The 18727-nt window shown below is 54.9% G+C and overlaps 1 protein-coding gene across 12 annotated transcripts in view; it reads left to right on the top strand.

The window, feature by feature from the left end:
* Window positions 1–18727, top strand: part of RNF144A (ring finger protein 144A) — a 364341-nt gene that overhangs the window by 45463 nt on the left and 300151 nt on the right. Inside the window, exon 1 of one of the 12 annotated variants that reach the window (XM_019452794.2) lies at window positions 14354–14377. The exons of the other annotated variants lie outside the window; for them this stretch is intronic. Within the exon in view, the coding sequence (XP_019308339.1) occupies window positions 14359–14377 (19 nt within the window). The 5' untranslated portion in view covers window positions 14354–14358. Of the gene's footprint in view, window positions 1–14353; window positions 14378–18727 lie in introns of those variants that run through there. 12 annotated transcript variants of the gene reach the window in all.

Genomic DNA, 18727 nt, shown 5'->3' with positions numbered 1-18727 from the left:
GCTTCTGGGTCAAATGTCCTTTATATGCAGTTGCTGGGTGAGGATTTGGGGGTTTTTAGGACGAATTGCATGTGGCTCCTGCCCCCAAGCAGCCCCAGACGAGGGGAAGGTGCAGGGCCCGCGGCCTGCACGTGGTTGGCAGGTGTGCATTTGAGGACCGTCCCTTTGGGAGCTGGAGTCTCATATTCCTCACCCGCTGACTGGCCCGTGTCACCAGCCTGTGGGCAGAGCTGTTGGAGATCTCATGAAGAGGCCTAGACCAGAGGAACACCACTGCCAGAGGATCACCGACTACAAGAGGAGCACCACCGCCAGAGGAGCACCGACCACAAGAAGAGCACCACCGCCAGAGGAGCACCACCCACAAGAGGAGCACCACCGCCAGAGGAACACCAACCACAAGAGGAGCACCACCACCAGAGGAACACCAACCACAAGAGGAGCACCACCGCCAGAGGAACACCAACCACAAGAGGAGCACCAACCACAAGAGGAGCACCACTGCCAGAGGAGCACCGACCACAAGAGGAGCATCGACTACAAGAGGAGCACCGACCACAAGAGGAGCACCGACCACAAGAGGAGCACCGACCACAAGAGGAGCATCGACCACAAGAGGAGCATCGACCACAAGAGGAGCACCGACCACAAGAGGAGCACCAACCACAAGAGGAGCACCACCGCCAGAGGAGCACCGACCACAAGAGGAGCACCACCGCCAGAGGAGCACCACCCACAAGAGGAGCACCGACCACAAGAGGAGCACCAACCACAAGAGGAGCACCACCGCCAGAGGAGCACCGACCACAAGAGGAGCACCACCGCCAGAGGAGCACCACCCACAAGAGGAGCACCACTCACAAGAGGAGCACCACCGCCAGAGGAACACCAACCACAAGAGGAGCACCACCGCCAGAGGAACACCGACCACAAGAGGAGCACCAACCATAAGAGGAACACCAACCACAAGAGGAGCACCAACCACAAGAGGAGCACCACTGCCAGAGGAGCACCGACCACAAGAGGAGCACCGACTACAAGAGGAGCACTGACCACAAGAGGAGCACCACTGCCAGAGGAGCAGCACCCACAAGAGGAGCACCGACCACAAGAGGAGCACCAACCACAAGAGGAGCACCACCGCCAGAGGAGCACCGACCACAAGAGGAGCACCACCGCCAGAGGAGCACCACCCACAAGAGGAGCACCGACCACAAGAGGAGCACCACCGCCAGAGGAGCACCACCCACAAGAGGAGCACCACCGCCAGAGGAGCACCGACCACAAGAGGAGCACCACCGCCAGAGGAGCACCAACCACAAGAGGAGCACTACCGCCAGAGGAGCAGAGGTGTAAAGGACAGTGCATCCCCCCTCCCTCGCCCAGATTCTCCTCCTGTGGGAGCCCCCGTCTGCGGTTCGAGCCCCAGGAGGCAGCGAGGAGAGTCAGTGCAGAGGTTGGCTCGCTGCGTCTGAAGGAGCCCTCCCAGGGCTTGTGCAGGACGCCCCGAGTGGAGTGGCGTCTGGACCAGTGTCATCGCGCAGCTCAACTGGCCGCGTGCTGGGAGGATGGATTGTCACCAGGAATGTCACATGCTCTGCAGACGCTGGTCCGTGAGGTGGCCGGGAGGGAAACGGGTTGTGTCCTTGGGTGCTGTCCGGGGGTGTGTTGGGGACAGTGGCAGGAGGCAGGTTTTCCGATCCCGTGAGGAGGCTGAGATGTCCGATGGTGTCTGCAGAGCCGTGCTCACTGGGGCCGGTGGAAAGTGCCGGATCAGTGGGCTGGCGGCCCCAGGCCCCTTCCGCAGGGAGGGCCTTTTCTCTCAATTACCCGGATATGGGAAGCTCTGTATATTTAGGGCCTTTAAGGAGCTTTGGGGGCCAGTGCCTTACGCGGGGCGGGTCCCCTCTTACACTGTGGACACGGATGTAAGCGTTTTATGTGGAGAGCAGGTGCATGTGAATGTGACTTCACCAGAGACCCAGAGTGGACAGCCAGTGGCTTCCAGTTCTGGAAAATGGCACAGGGTAGTGTCTTTAGGACTCCACAGAGGAAGCCGTGCCCCTGTCCTTCCAGGTAAACGGCAAAATGGGCACAGCATTTTGTCTGTAATTAAGTTTCGTCATATGAAAAAGGGAATCTCTGTTTTAAGAACCAGTGTGTTCACTGTGGTTTCATTTATTGTTTCCTGTTTTTAAACAGGGTGTGCATTGTGGTTGTGCGAGAGTTAAACGTTTAGTGTTATTTAAGAAAAGAAAAGGAAGGGAGGGAGGAAGGAAAGGAAGGAAGGGAAGGAAGTAGGGAGGGAAGGAAAAGAAAAAGAAAGAGGAAAGAAAGAAAGGGAAACACCCCAAAACACCCCAATCACACATCCAGTGCGAGAGGAGGCATTCAGTCAGCAGACATCTGTGTGGCCCATCCTGTGAGGCACCAGCTTTGCCTTCATTCTTAGGCCCTGTATTTAGTAAGAAAAAGAGGCGATCTGGTCGGCCATGTGAGTGCATCTAATCGTGGCACATCGGCCAGGGCGGCTTGGGAATTTTTTAACGTTGGGGTTACTCTCCGCATGGGAGATGTTGTCCTCACCCGGGAGCCAGGCTGCCGAACCCACAACAGCCCGGCACGAAGACTGAAGGGCAGTGTCTCGTCGGCGGGCCGGCCCCGGCCTTCCCAGAACCTGAAAGGCTGGGCTTTGAGGTTTGTTTTGGGAGAAGGACAAATTGCCACTGTCAGAATCCCCGCTCACCAGAAATATCCCAAACGGCCTATTATAAAGAGAACATTTGAAGCTGGGTCCCTTTTCCATGACCCCCCCGCCCCGCATTCTGCAGTATAGTAAATACCGCCGGGAGGCCGTGCTTTGGAGACGGTTCTGTGGGGTCCAGAGACCCTCTCTGTTCAGTAGAGGAGTAACCAGGGCAGGAATTTTGCGTGCGGGACACGGAGGAGCGGCGGTCGTTTCTGCACTTGCCGGGATCCTTGGGCCGCTGGTACCCAGACGGGCACACGGCCTGGACGCTGCCACCTGGAGGCCCTCTGTGCCTGCACATGCATGTTTCTACCCTGCACAGACACCTTTCCCCCCGTTAACCCTCGAGTTCTTGCCCGATTTCTGCTAACGGTGTCACGACACTGCCGTCCCCGCGTCCACGTGCACGCCCCCGGTCACCACCCCCACCGTGGGACTCTCCGGGGTCCATTCTTTGTGCCTTCCTTCCTCGTGGTCACCCCAGGGCCGGAGGCTCTTAGCAGGTCTCTCATGGAGTGGAATACATTCTCACCCATGTCTGTGCCTGTGGGTTGTTCTTGCCCCCACAGGAGTCTGCCTTTTCTGACAAATTACCGCCCATCAGGCTCCGCAAATGTTACGGGAGACACATAATTCCCCATCCACAGAAGAGCCCAGCTCCTTGTCACCTTCTGCAGAAAAGCTTCCTGGAAGGACAGGGCTTGGGGCAGGACGGGAGACCCGCCCCCCGGCGTGGCCCGGCTGTGGGCACCTGCGTCTCCTGCCCGAGGACTTGATGCGAGGAGCCCCCACTTGGCCTGCCCCTGCAGGTGTAGAGATGAGCACCCGGGCCCCTCCGGGAGCCCTCCCTGCCCTCGGGCATAGAGGTAGGGACAGGACCCTCTCCACCTCCAGGATGCCGAGACGGTGAGCAGGGTGTGACAGGAGCCCCCACCGTCCCCAGGGGGATCAGTTCCCGGTAACCACGCTGGCGGTTGCTTGAGGACAGGTCCTTACCGGCTGCCTGGCCCAGCACCCCCCCCCCACACCCCCGCAGCCACAGCCCCGTTGCCGCATCGCTTCCCAGATAAACGACCGGCGTCGGTCTCTGTCTCAGGGTCCCTGCTGCGGGGGGAGGTGGGTCAAGTCTTCCACACGCTTCGGTTTTCCCGGGTGTGATGCGAAGAGCTTGCTGGGAGAACCAGACCCGTTGAAGAACGCGAACGGGCTTTTAAACTCAAAGCACTAATCTGTTTGCTTCTGGCATCTGTGTTTCGGTGGGCCTCTGATTAGCATCTCAGGGAGCCCTGATGTTTTCCAGAAATGCGTCACTGCATGCAGGGAGTTGTTGACGTCTGGGGAGTAGGGGAAAGGGTTTCCTCTCGAAGGGATTCTTTTTTTTTTTTCTAAGTGTATGTATTTTAGAGAGAGCGAGCGAGCACGAGCAGGGGAGGGGCAGAGAGAGAGGGGGAGAGAGAGAGAGAGAGAGAATCTCCAACAGGCTCTCCACATCAGCACAGAGCCTGATGTGGGGCTGGATCCCGGGAATCGTGAGACCGTGACCTGAGCCGAAATCAAGAGTCGGATGCTCAACTAGCTGAGCCACCCAGGTGCCCCTTGAAAGGATTCTTAATTCTCTGGGATTTGTTGTCTGTTGCTTTTAACCGTGTGCCCTCCTGCCTGGCCACTGCCAGGGTGCCGTGGGACAGGGGACAGAGGATGAGGGTGGGGATGTCCGCTGCGGGTGGTGTGCGGGAAAGACAGCAGGGCGGCATCCAGCCCCCCCAGCCCTGCGCGTGTTCCTTCATCAAGTGTCTTCTCTCGCGGCCACTCTGGACACAGGTTCTAGAACCCTCTGGCTTTCCTTATTTGCATTAGAAAATACAGAATGAGAATATCCTCCAGGATGACTCACGAGTTAAAATATGTTGGCAGAGTTTGTTTGTATTTTATTTTGGTTGAAGGAGGAGGACGGTGAACATTTAGGGCACAGAAGGAAGCCAGGTCAGAATCGATGCCAGAACAAACTTCTGGTCGGCAGTCTCCAGCTTACCCGACTGCTATGCACATCCTGAGCTGGGGCGAGCCGGTGATTTATTCTGGGCGCGTGGAACACTAGTCCAGTAATCGTGCCCCGTGGCACAGGCAGTGCCGAGGCCCCGCGTCTCCCCCCCGGCAGGACTCGGGGTGGGAGAGCCCCCTCCGCGCTGCAGGGCCAGCCCGCGGTCCTCGCAGGGGGCGTATACACTTGGCAAGTGGCTCGTTTCCTCCAGACAGACGAAACGGCAGCCAGAAGTACCTGTCAGTTTGTCGTTTACAAAGTGGTGGGGCCGCAATGTCTAGGGAAAAGCCGAGCACTGTCCCTCAGGACAGAGCATTCAGTTTGGGACCTGTGGGGCCGTTGCCAGTGGCTCTGAGAGTCACGTGACCCTCCTCCAACATCGGGACGGGTGGTGACCATCACCGTGTCCCCTGAGCACCACGCCATTCCCTGGCAGGGCGTGTGAGGTTGGTGGAGTGTGGCCCACTCCTGGCGTCGGATGGGGTCTCGGGGCAGGGACACCGTGGCCGTGGCATCGCGTGACTCCCGGTTCGGGGCTGCGACCGTGGTGACGGCCCGTCGTCCGTGATGGAGCGGGGGACGTTATGACCGAGCTGGGGCACCAGCTGGGGACCGAGCGGAGTGCCACAGCTGCTCAGGTGTGTGGTCCTCACGACAGCTCTCTGAGGTGAGCGCCGCCGTGGGCTGAGCTGTGTGCCCTCAGAGTCACATCTCCGGGATGTCAGAATGTGCTGCTATTGGAGACGGGGCCTTTCCAGAGGGAATCAGGTGGCCACGGGGTCGTCGGGGTGGGCGGTAACCCGCCATTGCACACGTGCTCATGACAAGGGGACATTTGGAGACGGACGCATAAGAAGGGCAGACACAGGAGGAAGATAGCCCCCTGCAAGCCCAGGCAGATGGGAAGCCTGGAACAGACTGTCCCTCAGAGCCTCAGGAGGACCCAGCCCCGCGGCACCTGATCGCAGAGCTCAGCCTCCAGAACAGCCGGACGGTAAATTGTTCCAGCCACTCAGCCTCTGATCCTTTGTTACAGAAGCCCTAGCAAACTAATCCAGGTGTCATCCTCGTTTTGTGGAAACCGAGGCACGAGTGGCTCAGTCACCTGCCCAAGTTTCCCTGGAGAGTGGGGGCTGCAGGCCCGTGAGGCCCCAGGCCCGTGAGGCCCCAGGCCGTCGGGTTCCAGGGCCTCATGTGCAAGGTCCTTCCTCCTGAACAAGGTCATCGACCCGGTTTCCTGTGGCAAGTCCTCAGGTGGCCCAGTGCCTCCTGTCCTTCCTCCCCCCGTGCCCTCAGCCCCATTCAAAGTGTTGAGCTAAAGTGCCTCCAAAGCATGGCCTGCACAAAACTTAGTGCACGAAAATGTTTCTTAAAACAAATAAACCAACCTCGGGGACATGAATTTTGTACACTGACATCACGCCTGGCCCTACTTTGTTTTCCTAAACATTTCTTTCCTCGTTCTCACGTTCTCTTACCCGTTTTTCGTATTACGAAGTAGAGCTCGCGCCTTGTAGGATGTCCGGCAAGTGGAGAAAGTCAGAACTACCGATCACCATTTTGTTTTACTTTATCGTTGGTGACGGCTGGTTTCCCACCGCCCCTTTCTGTGGTCCTTGTGGCAGAAACTCCGGCTGGCTTGAGGTTGGCCCTGGCCCGGAAGTCACTCGGGGCCTCAGGGAGGGCCGTGGGGACTGGTGTTCTCTCAGTTCCCTCCATTTCCAAGAGTCTGTGACGCTCCGCCCGCAGGTGTCTCGTTTCCTGAGTCAGCCCGATCTCTTTGGCACCGAGAGATCTGCAGGGGGTGAGGTTGGCCGTGGTGGGTGGGGGCCCCACCCGTTGGCCTGTCTGGTGTATAGGATAACCCTCATCCTGTTCAGCGTAGGTGCCAGAGAGATCACGAATGTTGCGGAATAAAATACGGAATAAAAATAAAATTGCGATGTGATGCTTAAGGCTGAGAAATGAACCGGGTTCTTAGGTGACGTCTGGCTAAGAACCAGATGGAGTTTCAGGATAACTCAGTGTTTTCCTTGAGCCTTCACTCTGGCAGACTTCCTGCCCTCTGCCCATCACTCCAGCCACGCGGAACGGCTAGGAACGGGCCATCCCTTCTTCTTTAGGCTAAGCCCTGGGATCTCTGTGTGGTGGGCCGGCAACTCCAACGATCTGGGAATCAGGAGTCCCGTCTTCTGGCTTGGTTGCGCCCCTCAGCCCTGCGACGTTGGACTCTATAGAATGAGGGCTCGGGCCACAGGATTCCCAGGGCCCCTCCCTCGCTCTTCTGCCGCATTTTTGGCACGGATGCCATTCCTCATTCTCTAACCTGTACCTGCACCTCCACCTTCGAAACGAGACCTTGAATGTTCTCCTCCCGTAAGTTAAGAAAGTACAGAAGAGATACTTCTAGCTTCCTGTTCTGCTGCTGCTGCTGAACTGAACGCGGTTTTCTTCCTCTTTTCTTCCCGGTTTGCAAAGGGGGGAGACGGCAGCCGGGTGGGGGGACGGCTCTCCCCTCCATGCTCGCAGCCTCACCCAAGTAGGAGCAAACCGGGCTGGAGCCAGCGGAACCCACCCGTTCCCCTGGAAGCCCGAGCAACAGCGGCACCGCTCAGTAGACTCTAATTTTAACTGGTCCCCCTCCTCCTCTGCCTCCCCCTCCTCTTCCTCCCAGGCGGGGGTTGCGGGCACGCGCTCGCTCGCTCATTTGCGTGGCGGTTCTGCAGCAAGATCGAGTGACAGCCTGAAATGCTGCCGTGCCCCTCTGTTCATTTGTCAGGCTTTGGGAGACAGCTTTCCCCCAGCCTCCGGCAGGCATCTTACATAACTTCCTCCGGTCACCCCCACCCGTCTTAAGTCGCACGTCTTCATATGTTTGTAAGTCATTTTTACCTTTAGGAGAATTTTTCCAGCGGGTTGGAGTGAGCGGAAACAGCCCCGGGTGGCTTCTTCTTTGGGCTGTTTGCTATTCTTGGAGTGGAAATGGGGGGTTCGCTTCGCCTTGGCACCCCTTCCCCTTTCTAGGTCCTCTGCTTCCCGGCCCCTCTAGCTTATGAACACTCTTACCTAAGACATTGGCTGCCTGCTGCGGGTGGTTCCTGTGACCACGGCTGGCAAGGCGGCCAGCTGTGTCTCCGGGGTGTGTCCAACCTGGAGGTCAGGGGACCCACCCCTGGGCCGTGTCCTGGCCGAAACTCGCAGAGGAGAACGTTTTCTAGACGCTTGTGGCTGCACGGGAGAGAGGCGGGGAGGCCAGTTCTCTGGCTCACCTTAGCCAGACGGTGCACACCTGTACCAATGGGGGTAGAATAATCCCAACAGCCCACGTTGAATAACCGGCGATGACAGCAGACAACATCGCCATCGCCATCGCCGTGGCCCCCGAGGCCTTGAGTGCATGGTCGGAGCCGTGAGACCTAGATCACCCGGGGGAATCAGGGCTCTGATATTCAACCCTGGAGACTTTGTGGAACCTCAGCACCTCAGCCCTCTTGTCTGACGTGGGGTAGGCGTGTGCCCTTCGCAGCCAGCCAGAGGATCAAATGAAGCGATGTGCGCGTCATACGATTTAAGATGGCGCCGCGGGAGCTGTGAGCCTTACGCATGTGACTTGCCGCGGTAGCACGGCTGACGTGGTAACATGTTGGCTCAGCTGGGATTCAAACCCGGCGGCCGCTGATCCTGGAGACTGCACGCCTTCCGCGAAGGCCGCTGCCTGTGTGAGGCTCAAGTGGCGTCTTGGGCTCCTCGGACACAGAGACTGAGGGTCTTCTCTCAGAACTGCACGACCTGTGTAACCACCGTCTGGCTGGATTCATTTTAGGGCAGGTCCTGCGCCTCTCTGTGTGTATGGGGATCGTAAGGCCGCCATGTTTTCCCCAAAGCCACGGAAGAGTCAGGGGCATGGGGCCAGATGGCATGGCTTTGACCCTGAGACTCTTGTAACCTTACTGTGGAGGCAAGTGGTGTGTGAGGTGCCTCGGACACGGGGCCCGTGAGACTCACAGGGGGTCCTCGTGCCTGTGCTGTGGGGGTTTCGGGACACGCCATCAGCTGGCTCGTGAGGGGGGACACGCAGATTCACCAGGTGGAGAACGAGGTGGGTGGATGTCTGTGCCACTGGACGTCCCACTGGACGGACGTGTGGGAAGGCCCGGACTTCTTCGAACAATAATCCCTAGAGTGCGTGGCCAGAATAGAATGTTCTCTCTCTGTGTAGACTGGGTCTGAGTCCTGTGTGAGGCTCAGAGGATGAGGCCGTGACCTGTCTTCACAGCAGGCTCAGGCATTTTGGAGAGGAAGTGAAATTTTAGAGGGGGGGGGGGAACCCTTGTTAACATGAGTTAACGGTGTTAATTAGTTACCGAATTAACTAAGTCTGTTAGTTACCCGTGTGTGGAGAAGGGGAGAGATTGGAATGGTGGGAGCAGGATCTTCCCCAAAGGGGCCCCGCACCAGGGACCACGGCGGATCAGGAATGGTTTCTGGCTGCCTGGGTGCTGCGGTACTAGAGTCCGGTCGTTGCTAGAGAGACTCCGTGGCCCGCGGAACCCAAAATACTGTCTGACCCTCTACGGACACAATTTGCCGACCGACGCTCGGCACCTGTACTGGGCTTTAGGGCGGCAGCGGGAGGAGGGCCGCAGAAGTGAGGACGGGGTCACAATTCTGGACTCCGTCGTGTAGGGGCCGTGGTTTGTGCTCGTCCCTGGATCGTAGCTCACTCGTTTACCACCTCCTGACCTGGGGGCGGGGGGGGGGGGGGGAGCTTCGTACACCTGTTCTCCGGGAGTGTAGTGCGTGCACGAGACCATCCTGAAGACAAGAAAGTGACTGGCGCGTGCTTCTGCACGTGGCCAGGAGTGTCGCGGCTTCGCACAGTCCCGTGTCACTTCTGATGGGAGAGCCTGTGGGTGGGAGAACGGGACTGGACCCCATCTCCGTCGCGGGGCTCCCTGTGCCTGGGGTCCTCCACCAGATGCGGGACACCGGCCCCCACCTCCCCAAGCCGTCCTGCGAGCAGGTGGCTGGTGGCCGAGGAGATCTCGATAAACATGAGCTACTATTATTATTTCTGAATTCCTGCTCGAATGAACGTGGCTTTTTTTTTTTTCTGCCTTGTGGGAAAACCAAAAACTCTCCCCCAAAGCCTGGAACTGCGAAAGCCTTACTCCCTGAGCTGACAGGCACTTGTCTGAAATCTCAACGCTGACAGGCAGCTGATCAGAGGATGTTGAGTCTTTTGACGATGAAATAAATGTCAGATTTTAAATTCGGAAGAGACACGTAGGAGAGCAGATATCCACTGACATTTTTGGAACTCGGAGCTAGCTCCGAGAAGAAAAAATGCTACTAAATATCATTTGGAACTTTTCTCTCAATTTGTATATACTGACAGACATTTCCCAACTTTAAGTAGGCAAGCAGGTGTGTAGAATGAATAGACACGACCTTCTTGATTGAAGGATCAGAAAAGAGACCCTTTACTTATCCTAAACTACTGTGATTATGAAGTTTAAGTTCGTTTCATTAAAATCTTTGTAATTTCAAAATAGAGCTACCCATAGCATTCACAGGCAAATTAATTTAATTGTAAATATCGGGAAGTTCTCTGCCTCTCTCTTCTCCACCCTCAAGCCTCTCCATCCTGTTAGAAGACTGTTTTAACTAGGATCAGGGTGCCTGGGTGGCTCAGTCAGTTAAGCGTCCGACTTGGGCCCAGGTCATGATCTCACAGTTGGTGGCTTTGAGTCCCGCATGGGGCTCTGTGCTGATGGCTCAGAGCCTGCAGCCTGCTTCGGATTCTGTGACTCCCTCTCTCTCTGCCCCTCCCCAACTCACACACTGTCTCTCTCTCTCTCAAAAATAAATAAACATTAAAAAAATTAGAATATAGGGTATTTATCTACTGCCTCTTTATGCAAACAAGAAGAAATGGGAGTATGCATGAAGATTATGCAACGTTTGGTATATAACATGTACCACTGCATATACTTTGCTCTTTTCACTTAATGTCTTTTGCACATCTTTCCATTGTAATGCGTAGAAGGCTTTTCTGCTCTGTCTGCGGTGGTGTGGTATCCACAGTGTGGACGTTCCACGGTTTATTTAACCAGTGTCTAACTCGAATTGTTTTTAATCTTTTGGCATTTTGAACAGGACCACCGGGACTCTCTTCAGTCAATGGTCACGTGCGTAGAAGTGGGATATCTGGGTCAGTGGGTAAATGTAGGTAAAGGTTTGTAGATTTTGAGAAAAAACTCTTTCCACGTGCTGTATCATTTTGAACTTCAGCGTGTAAGCCCACCCTTTTCCATTCTCCTGCTTTTACTGGTTTGATAGTCTTTTAAAAAATTACGTTTATGCCCTTCAGCTTTTATAACATTGTGAGAAATACTGTAATGAACATTTTCATGCCCCGGATTTTTTTCTTCTATGGACAAATTCCTAGAAATGGGGCTTCGTGATCAAAGAATTGAAATGCCTTGAAGGTCGTGGGTAAATCTCGCCTGATGCCTGTTAAGGCCTGTCATCGCTTCTTGCCGTTAGTCACGTTGATGGGTTTCTCCTTGACTCGAACCAAATTATTATCATTTAGAAAACGTGCAGCTGATGGGGCGCCTGGGTGGCTCAGTCGGTTAAGCGTCCGACTTCAGCTCAGGTCACGATCTTGCGGTCTGTGAGTTCGAGCCCCGCGTCGGGCTCTGGGCTGATGGCTCAGAGCCTGGAGCCTGCTTCGGATTCTGTGTCTTCCTCTCTCTCTGCCCCTTCCCCGTTCATGCTCTGTCTCTCTCTGTCTCAAAAATAAATAAAAGGTTAAAAAAAAAAAAAACTAAAAAAAAAAAAAGAAAACGTGCAGCTGATTTTTACAAGTGGAAAATCAACCCCATCATTTCCTACGTGTGTAATCAGGGTGCAGAGCACTTGACAGATGTCACGGTCACGGAGCTGGCCAAAAGGCAGACCCGAGCCCAGAAGCCAGCGCCTGCGTTCCCAGGAAGAGACACCTGGCACGTTTTCTACACGAGTTCACACCAAAGCATGGGTGATGACATGGTTCCTTGGGCAATTTTCACGTAAATTTATTGGGCCCAAACGAGTGTTTTTATTTCCCTGTAGAGCAGATCACACCTAATTGCTAGTAGTCATCGAGCCTTCCACTCTGCGGATACTCCCCATGTAGCACATTATACCAGGTGTCATGTAGAACATTCTCCCAGGTAGTTGCTATTCCACGGGCATAAAAATCCTCCCTGTTACGAAGGACGCTTCTAAGATAATAGAAGAGGTAATTCTTTCAACACGGTTACCCCGGAAAGGAGTTTCGGAGCGTCACATGGTGTGGACCTGCTTTTATGGACTTTCTCCGCCATGCCAGTGCCGTGTGAGTTCTTTGGACGCGGGAGAGAGCCAAGCAGATGAAAATTGCTGCCCTCAAGGAGAGCACATCCTGGAGTGGGGACAGAATCGAAGGAGGTTGAACAAGACAGATAAGTGCCGGGGAGAAGAGGAAAGTCCGGAAGGATGCTGAGAAGCGTGTGTGGGGAGAGGGTGATGAGTTGGCTTATGAGGCCTGACACCGGGGGGGACCCTGGCTGTCTGCAGGCAGGGGAGACCTGCCGAGGTCACTTTGTTGTGGGCACAAGGCCGGCGGGGAGCCCAGAGAAGGCACCCCAGCTCCTCCCTTCGTCTTCGCACAGGTGAGCGGCCCAGGAGCGGAGACCTGGTCTCACACAGCCCTGCAGAACTTGGACCTTTGTCCTTCTGGAACACCAGGAAATCCGTCCACAGCTGTTGGCGTGTCTGAGGACTTGTGAATGAGGACAACATGGGTTGCACAGAGTCGGTTGTATTAGTTTTGGTCCCATAACTCTATACTGATGATTCTCAAGTGACCCAAGAGTTTTACGTCCGTAGGAGAACGTGGTCCCTGTAGACCCATTATCGCTTCAACGACTTGGTCCTTCTTATTTTTTTTTTTTTAAATTTACATCCAAGTTAGTTAGCATATAGTGAAGTAATGATTTCAGGAGTAGATTCCTTAATGGCCGTTACCCATTTAGCCCATCCCCCTTCCCACAATCCCTCCAGTAACCCTCAGTTTGTTCTCCTTATTTCTGAGTCTCTTCTGTTTTGTCCCCCTCCCTGTTTTTATATTCTTTTTGTTTCCCTTCCCTTATGTTCATCTGTTTTGTCTTTTAAAGTCCTCATATGAGTGAAGTCATAGGATTTTTGTCTTTCTCTGACTGACTAATTGCACTTAGCATAATACCCTCCAGTTCCATCCACGTAGTTGCAAATGGCAAGATTCCATTCTTCTTGATTGCCGAGTAGTACTCCCTTGTAAATATATACCACATCTTCTTTATCCATTCATCCATCGATGGACATTTGGTCTCTTTCCATACTTTGGCTATTGCTGATAGTGCTGCTATAGCCATGGGGATGCATGTGTCCCTTCAAAACAGCACACCTGTATCCCGTGGATAAATGCCTAGTAGTGCAATTGCTGGGTCGTAGGGTAGTTCTATTTTTAGTTTTTTGAGGAACCTCCATACTATTTTCCAGAGTGGCTGCACCAGCTTGCATTCCCACCAACAACACAAAAGAGATCCTCTTTCTCCGCATCCTTGCCTACATCTGTTGTTGCCTGAGTTGTTAGCCATTCTGACAAGTGTAAGGTGGTACCTCATTGTGGTTTTGATTTGTATTTCCCTGACGAGAGTGATGTGGAGGATTTTTTCATGTGTCGGTTGGCCATCTGGATGTCTTCTTTGGAGAAGTGTCTATTCATATCTTTTGTCCATTTCTTCACTGGATTATTTGTGTTTTGGGTGTTGAGTTTGATAAGTTCTTTATAGATTTTGGATACTAACCCTTCATCTGATGTGTCATTTGCAAATATCTTCTCCCATTCTGTCAGTTGCCTTTTCGTTTTGCTGATTGTTTCCTTCGCTGTGCAGAAGCTTTTTATTTTGATGAGGTCCCAGTAGTTCATTTCTGCTTTTGTTTCCCTTGCCTCTGGAGACGTGTTGAGTAAGAAGTTGCTGCGGCCAAGATCAAAGAGGTTTTTGCGTGCTTTCTCCTCGAGGATTTTGATGGCTTCCTGTCTTTCATTTAGGTCTTTCACGACTCCGTCCTTCTGAGGCCGCCCTGTGTGTTCTCCACAGCTGAGGGCTTCACACACAGGGGCACCGGCCCTGGTTGGGGGGGGGACCCAGGTTCTAACCCTGGGCTGGAAGTAAATACGATTTACAGACACGTGTTATTATGGGAATTCCCAGCAGGAATGCTTCCTCCTGGAAGCCTGCTCCCAGCTTGTTGCTGGTGTTTTCCTGGGATTAATTTGAAGTTTGCGTCTGTGTTTCCCTTTCAGGAAAGGTTGCATCAGTTTATTTGATTATGTTCGAATCCCTCAGGGGTGGGCTTGGAACAAAGCTTCACGTTCAGGAAACAGTGAACAGGTTCTGCCGTCAGAGCACCGGCCTCGTTCGTCCGGGGCTTTTCTTCTCTCCTGGAATACTCTTAAACTTACAGCTGTGCTCCTACACCGTGGATCCAGGCCACCATGTCAGAGCTGATTTTGAGTAAGTCTTGTGGTTTGTTTTCATATTTAATAGAGCTCCCAGCATCCTCCAGCCGAAGGATGAAGTGTGGGGATGGGCGAGGCGTGGGGAGCAGGTGGGGCGTGCAGGGGTTCCCAGCACCGCCATGATCACTTGTCCCTGTCGTGAGATCACATGTCCCATTCCCTTTCGTGACTCTTCGTCTGTCCGTCTGGTGAACTCATCTGTACTTGGGGTCTCTTTGGCCAGGCCCAGGAGAGGGGGAGATTGGAATGGCCTTGCATCAACGTGAATTCTAGAATAGTGGGTGGGGGGCTGAGCCTGGGGTGTGGATATGCAAGTCGTGTTGGGAATTGTCTGACTGTGGGACGGAGCTGTAGTGGGCACACCCTTCCTGATCTCCTCGTGGTCCTGTGTGAGGACTTAGCGAGGGCCAGCCTTCCTCATGGAGACTTAGGAGACTCCGATTAAAATGAGAGATATCCTGCCTCCCCGAGTATTAGCTTTTACAGTCTTTGGCCTTGGCCTTGTGGGAAGACTGAGGGGTTGAGTGCTGGATGGATTCCTGCATTGTAGCCAGCCGAGTGGTCTTATCATTACCATCATCAAGCCAGATGCCTCATTTAACAACCGGAGGGGTCTCTGTGATGACAAATACTCTTCTCAGGTGCAAGAAGCTAAAAACGTCAGAGGTGTATTTCCTCAGAGGGGAGCCTCTTCTGTTTTCTAGCAGGTGGGACACGGGATGGGCGGTCACGTCACCCCTTTGTGTGCTGATGGGGCAGATGGGGGTCTGGTGGGGTGGTGCAAGCATTGGGAACCTGCTGCGGCCGGGGACTCTGGTGCCGGAAGGGAACGTGGGCTTCGCAAGCCTCGGGTTAGAATCCTGGAATTACTACTCGTCACCCTGGACTTTGGGCCAATTGTTCGTCTTCTTCAGCCTCACTTCTTCATGGGTTAAGGGAAGATAATTAAACGGACTTCCTGCCTCGGTAGGGCGGATTGATGAATTGCAGAGTAGAAGTGGGGACACTGACGCTGAAGCACAGGGCAGCTAATCCTAAGAGCATCACGAGACGCCATTCAGTGTGATTCGATGGGAAAATCCGTGTCTTGAACCTCCCCTATTTTATCAGTGCAGGGGGCAGTTTGTTTGCTTGGCTGCTCGGCGGCTAGGGAAAGGAATTGTCTCCACCGCAGTGAAACAGGCATCGTCCCATCGATGTGAGTACTTTTTTCTACCCAGTTAGCGAGGCAGTATAGGAGAGAACAGGATAATGTATGGCAGGATTTCTCTTTGAGTAGGATTTTCAACTGTCAAATGGTAATACTCACCCTCGTCATGGAGCTTACTCTCTTCAGGGGGAAGAAGGCAAACAGACCAAGATGTGCACATAGTGTGTGTCAGAGAATGGCTGGGGTGGGTGAGAGGGGAAGGTGACAGGGAGTGACGGGTGCCAGCATTTAGGGGGTGCAGATGGTTAGGGGTGCGGGCAGTTAGGGGGTACTTGGGGTTAGAAAGGCCGACGGTTAGGGGTGTAGGCGGTTAGGGGTGCGGTCGGTTAGGGGTTTGAGCGGTGGGGGTGTGGGCAGTTAGGGGCGCAGGTAGTTGGGGGTGCTTGGGGTTACAGGTGTGGACGGTTGTGGGTGCAAGTGGTTAGGGGTGCAGGCGGTTGGAGGTGCAGCGGTTAGGGGGTACTTGGGGTTAGGGGGTACCCGTGTTTTTATGTGGGTGATCAGAGGACTGAAAGCTAGTGGGGGATGTAAATAGGCTGTAGACCACTGTGCTTTGGAAAACAAAGGTTAGTGACGTTTTTGTCCCAGTGATGGTCCTGCTGGAGTGACATGTGATTCTTCAGGCTTGTCTCACTTGTAGTCTCAAAACAAAGTGGGCCCTTTATAGGTAGGGACCTGGTGGCTCAGTTGGTTGAGTCAGACTCTTGATTTTGGCTCAGGTCATGATCTCAGGGTTTATGGGTTTGAGCCCCACGTCGGGCTCTGTGCTGACAGTGCAGAGCCTGCTTGGGATTCCCTCTCTCTCTCTCTCTCTCTCTGCCTCCCCTGCCCTGCTGGCAGTCTCTCACTCTCTCTCAAAATAAATAAACTTAAAGAATGGGCCCCTTTCATGATTCTCAGACCGTTTTTACACCGAGAAGATGGTTGAGGCCCCGTGTCCCAGAACGTCGTGGGTGCTGCGCAACTCAGTGCACAGCGGGTTGCAGTTTACGAGCAGTTAGAAGTGAACTCCGACGATACCCCGAGGTGGAGACCCGTTTGGAGATGGCACAGGAAAGATCTGTCACGTGTGCGGCGTGCCCCAGGTCAGTGGGTGCTGCTTGCGGTTGGCAGGCGTCACCTGCTACGGCTTCCAGATCGCGAGACGAGGAGACTGAACGTGGGTGGACTCCCGGGGGGTGCTGCAGAGTTTGTCCGCGGGGCCCTCCGTGCGGGCTCCTGGCCCCCGAGAGCAGAAGCGCGTGGAAGGCTCCTGTTCGCATTCCCTCTGAGAAGTGTCCTCAGAGCTAACTAAGGCTGTGTGGGCTGCACCCTCTGGCCTGGGTCCTCCTTCTAGAACACATCCTGGGAGCCTGTGGGTCTCAGTGGCGGGAGCGCCCAGGCGCGGAAATGGCAACATGTCCTTGAGAGGCTGCATGCCCCTGTCACGAGCACCCACCATGTCACGTGTGGAGCAGGTGCACGTGTTAAGGGGCATGTTTGAGACTCAGGCCCCTGCGGTCCTCCCGTGGTCTTGACCGGGGACCTGCTCGCAGTGGGGGGTTTCCAGCAGGACTTCCCACAGTCTTGTTCAGGAATCCTTGCTTGGCCCCCTGCACGGAAGCCGAGATGCCAGCCTCTACAAGCAGGGTCGGCAGACTTTTCTGCAAAGGGCCAGATAGTGAGTATTTGAGTTTTGCTGGCTTACGTGTCTTTGTGTGCTTGCGACTAGGTCATTTTATAATCTTTAAAAATGTAAAAAAAGTATTCCGTTTGAAGGCCATCTGAGGAAAAAGCCTGGACCTTGGCTGCACACGGAGCCTGCTGTAGAAAGGCCCGCGCCTGCCTTCTGTGCTGCTAACAGAGCACTGTGCCTGCCTCTCGGGAGAGGAGCGGGTGGGCTCAGGGGTCTCGCTGATTTTCCTGCAGCCTGCGGCCCCGGAAGGCGCCACACCTGCCCTCCCCGGCTTCCTGTGGCAGCTCCTTGCCCTGTCCTGTCTGCTAGGTCAGAGGCCTGGGGCTGCCCGCCGCCCCCTCTCACACCCACACCCGACTGTGAGCCTTCCAGCAGCTTTTCTTGCAGAGTCTGTCCAGAATGTGACCGCTTGTCATCAGTCCTGTTTGTCATTGTGCCCCCCCTGCAGGACAGGCACCGACCTCTGACCTGGATTGTTGCAGTCACTCCCCGGCAGGCCCCCCCCTTCACCCGCTGGTGTAAGGAGCACCCTGCACCCCTGCACAGGGTCTCTGCACCCCCTTCCCGTCCCTAGTTAATGCCCCCCCCACAGGACTCACGGTATTAACTAACATGCTGTGCGTTGTACCCGCTGACCTTATGGACGCATTCTCCGTTCCCCCGTGGACTGTAAGCTCCCGGAGGGCAGGCCGCCTGGTCTGTGCATCTGCTCAGCGGTATCATTCCCGGTGACTGGAACAGCGTTCGGGCTGGGCGCTGCGGGGACCCCTCCGGTTGGTGACCTGGTGCAGGTCTCCGCCCTCGGTTGCAGCAGGTATGAGCCGAAGGACCCTTGCGGCTCACGTTTTCTCCACCCCAGCGACGTGGATCCTCATTTGAAAATGGCGAGTGTGTGCGTAGCGTTAGAAAAACAAAACCCAACCAAGTAAATGTGAAGAGCGATCCCTGAACCGGGCAGCACGGCATGCAGCCAGCGGATGTCCCAGCAGCCGCACAGGGGCAGGTGTTCGTGGGAAGGACGGCGGGTCAAGGAGCCACCGGGGGAAGAAAAGGAAGGCTTGTTTCAGGCCAGGTCTTTGCAGGGGGAAAGAACAGCAGGGTTTTGATCCCGTGGATGGCCTCCCCGTGGCTGATCGGGACATTTCGGAAGGACTTTTAAAAGGTCATGTTCCTGGGAGAGGCTGAAACTGGAATCAGATCTCAGTTTGCTGAGCTGGGCGGGAATGACTCCATTTGTTAAGCGTGTATACCTTTCCCCGTTGTGCAGGGCCTGCGTGATTCCTCTGGCATGTGCCTTGGTCCTGGGCTGCGTGTGTACCTACCAGGACCTGGGGCGGGGGCCACCGATGCCTCCTGGTGATTTGAGACCCATCAGTGGGCCCCAGTGTCTTCCTGCCAGTTCTCTGTCTCTGGAACCGCCCGCAGCTCCTGCCTCCCTCTCCCGCAGCCCTTCAGCCTCC

This window comes from Panthera pardus, unplaced genomic scaffold (assembly GCF_024362965.1).
Source record: "Panthera pardus isolate Hobbes unplaced genomic scaffold, ASM2436296v1 HiC_scaffold_26, whole genome shotgun sequence".
NCBI lineage: Eukaryota > Metazoa > Chordata > Mammalia > Carnivora > Felidae > Panthera > Panthera pardus.
The sequence above is the reverse complement of the archived record's forward strand: the minus strand, read 5'-3'. Positions and strand labels throughout refer to the sequence as shown.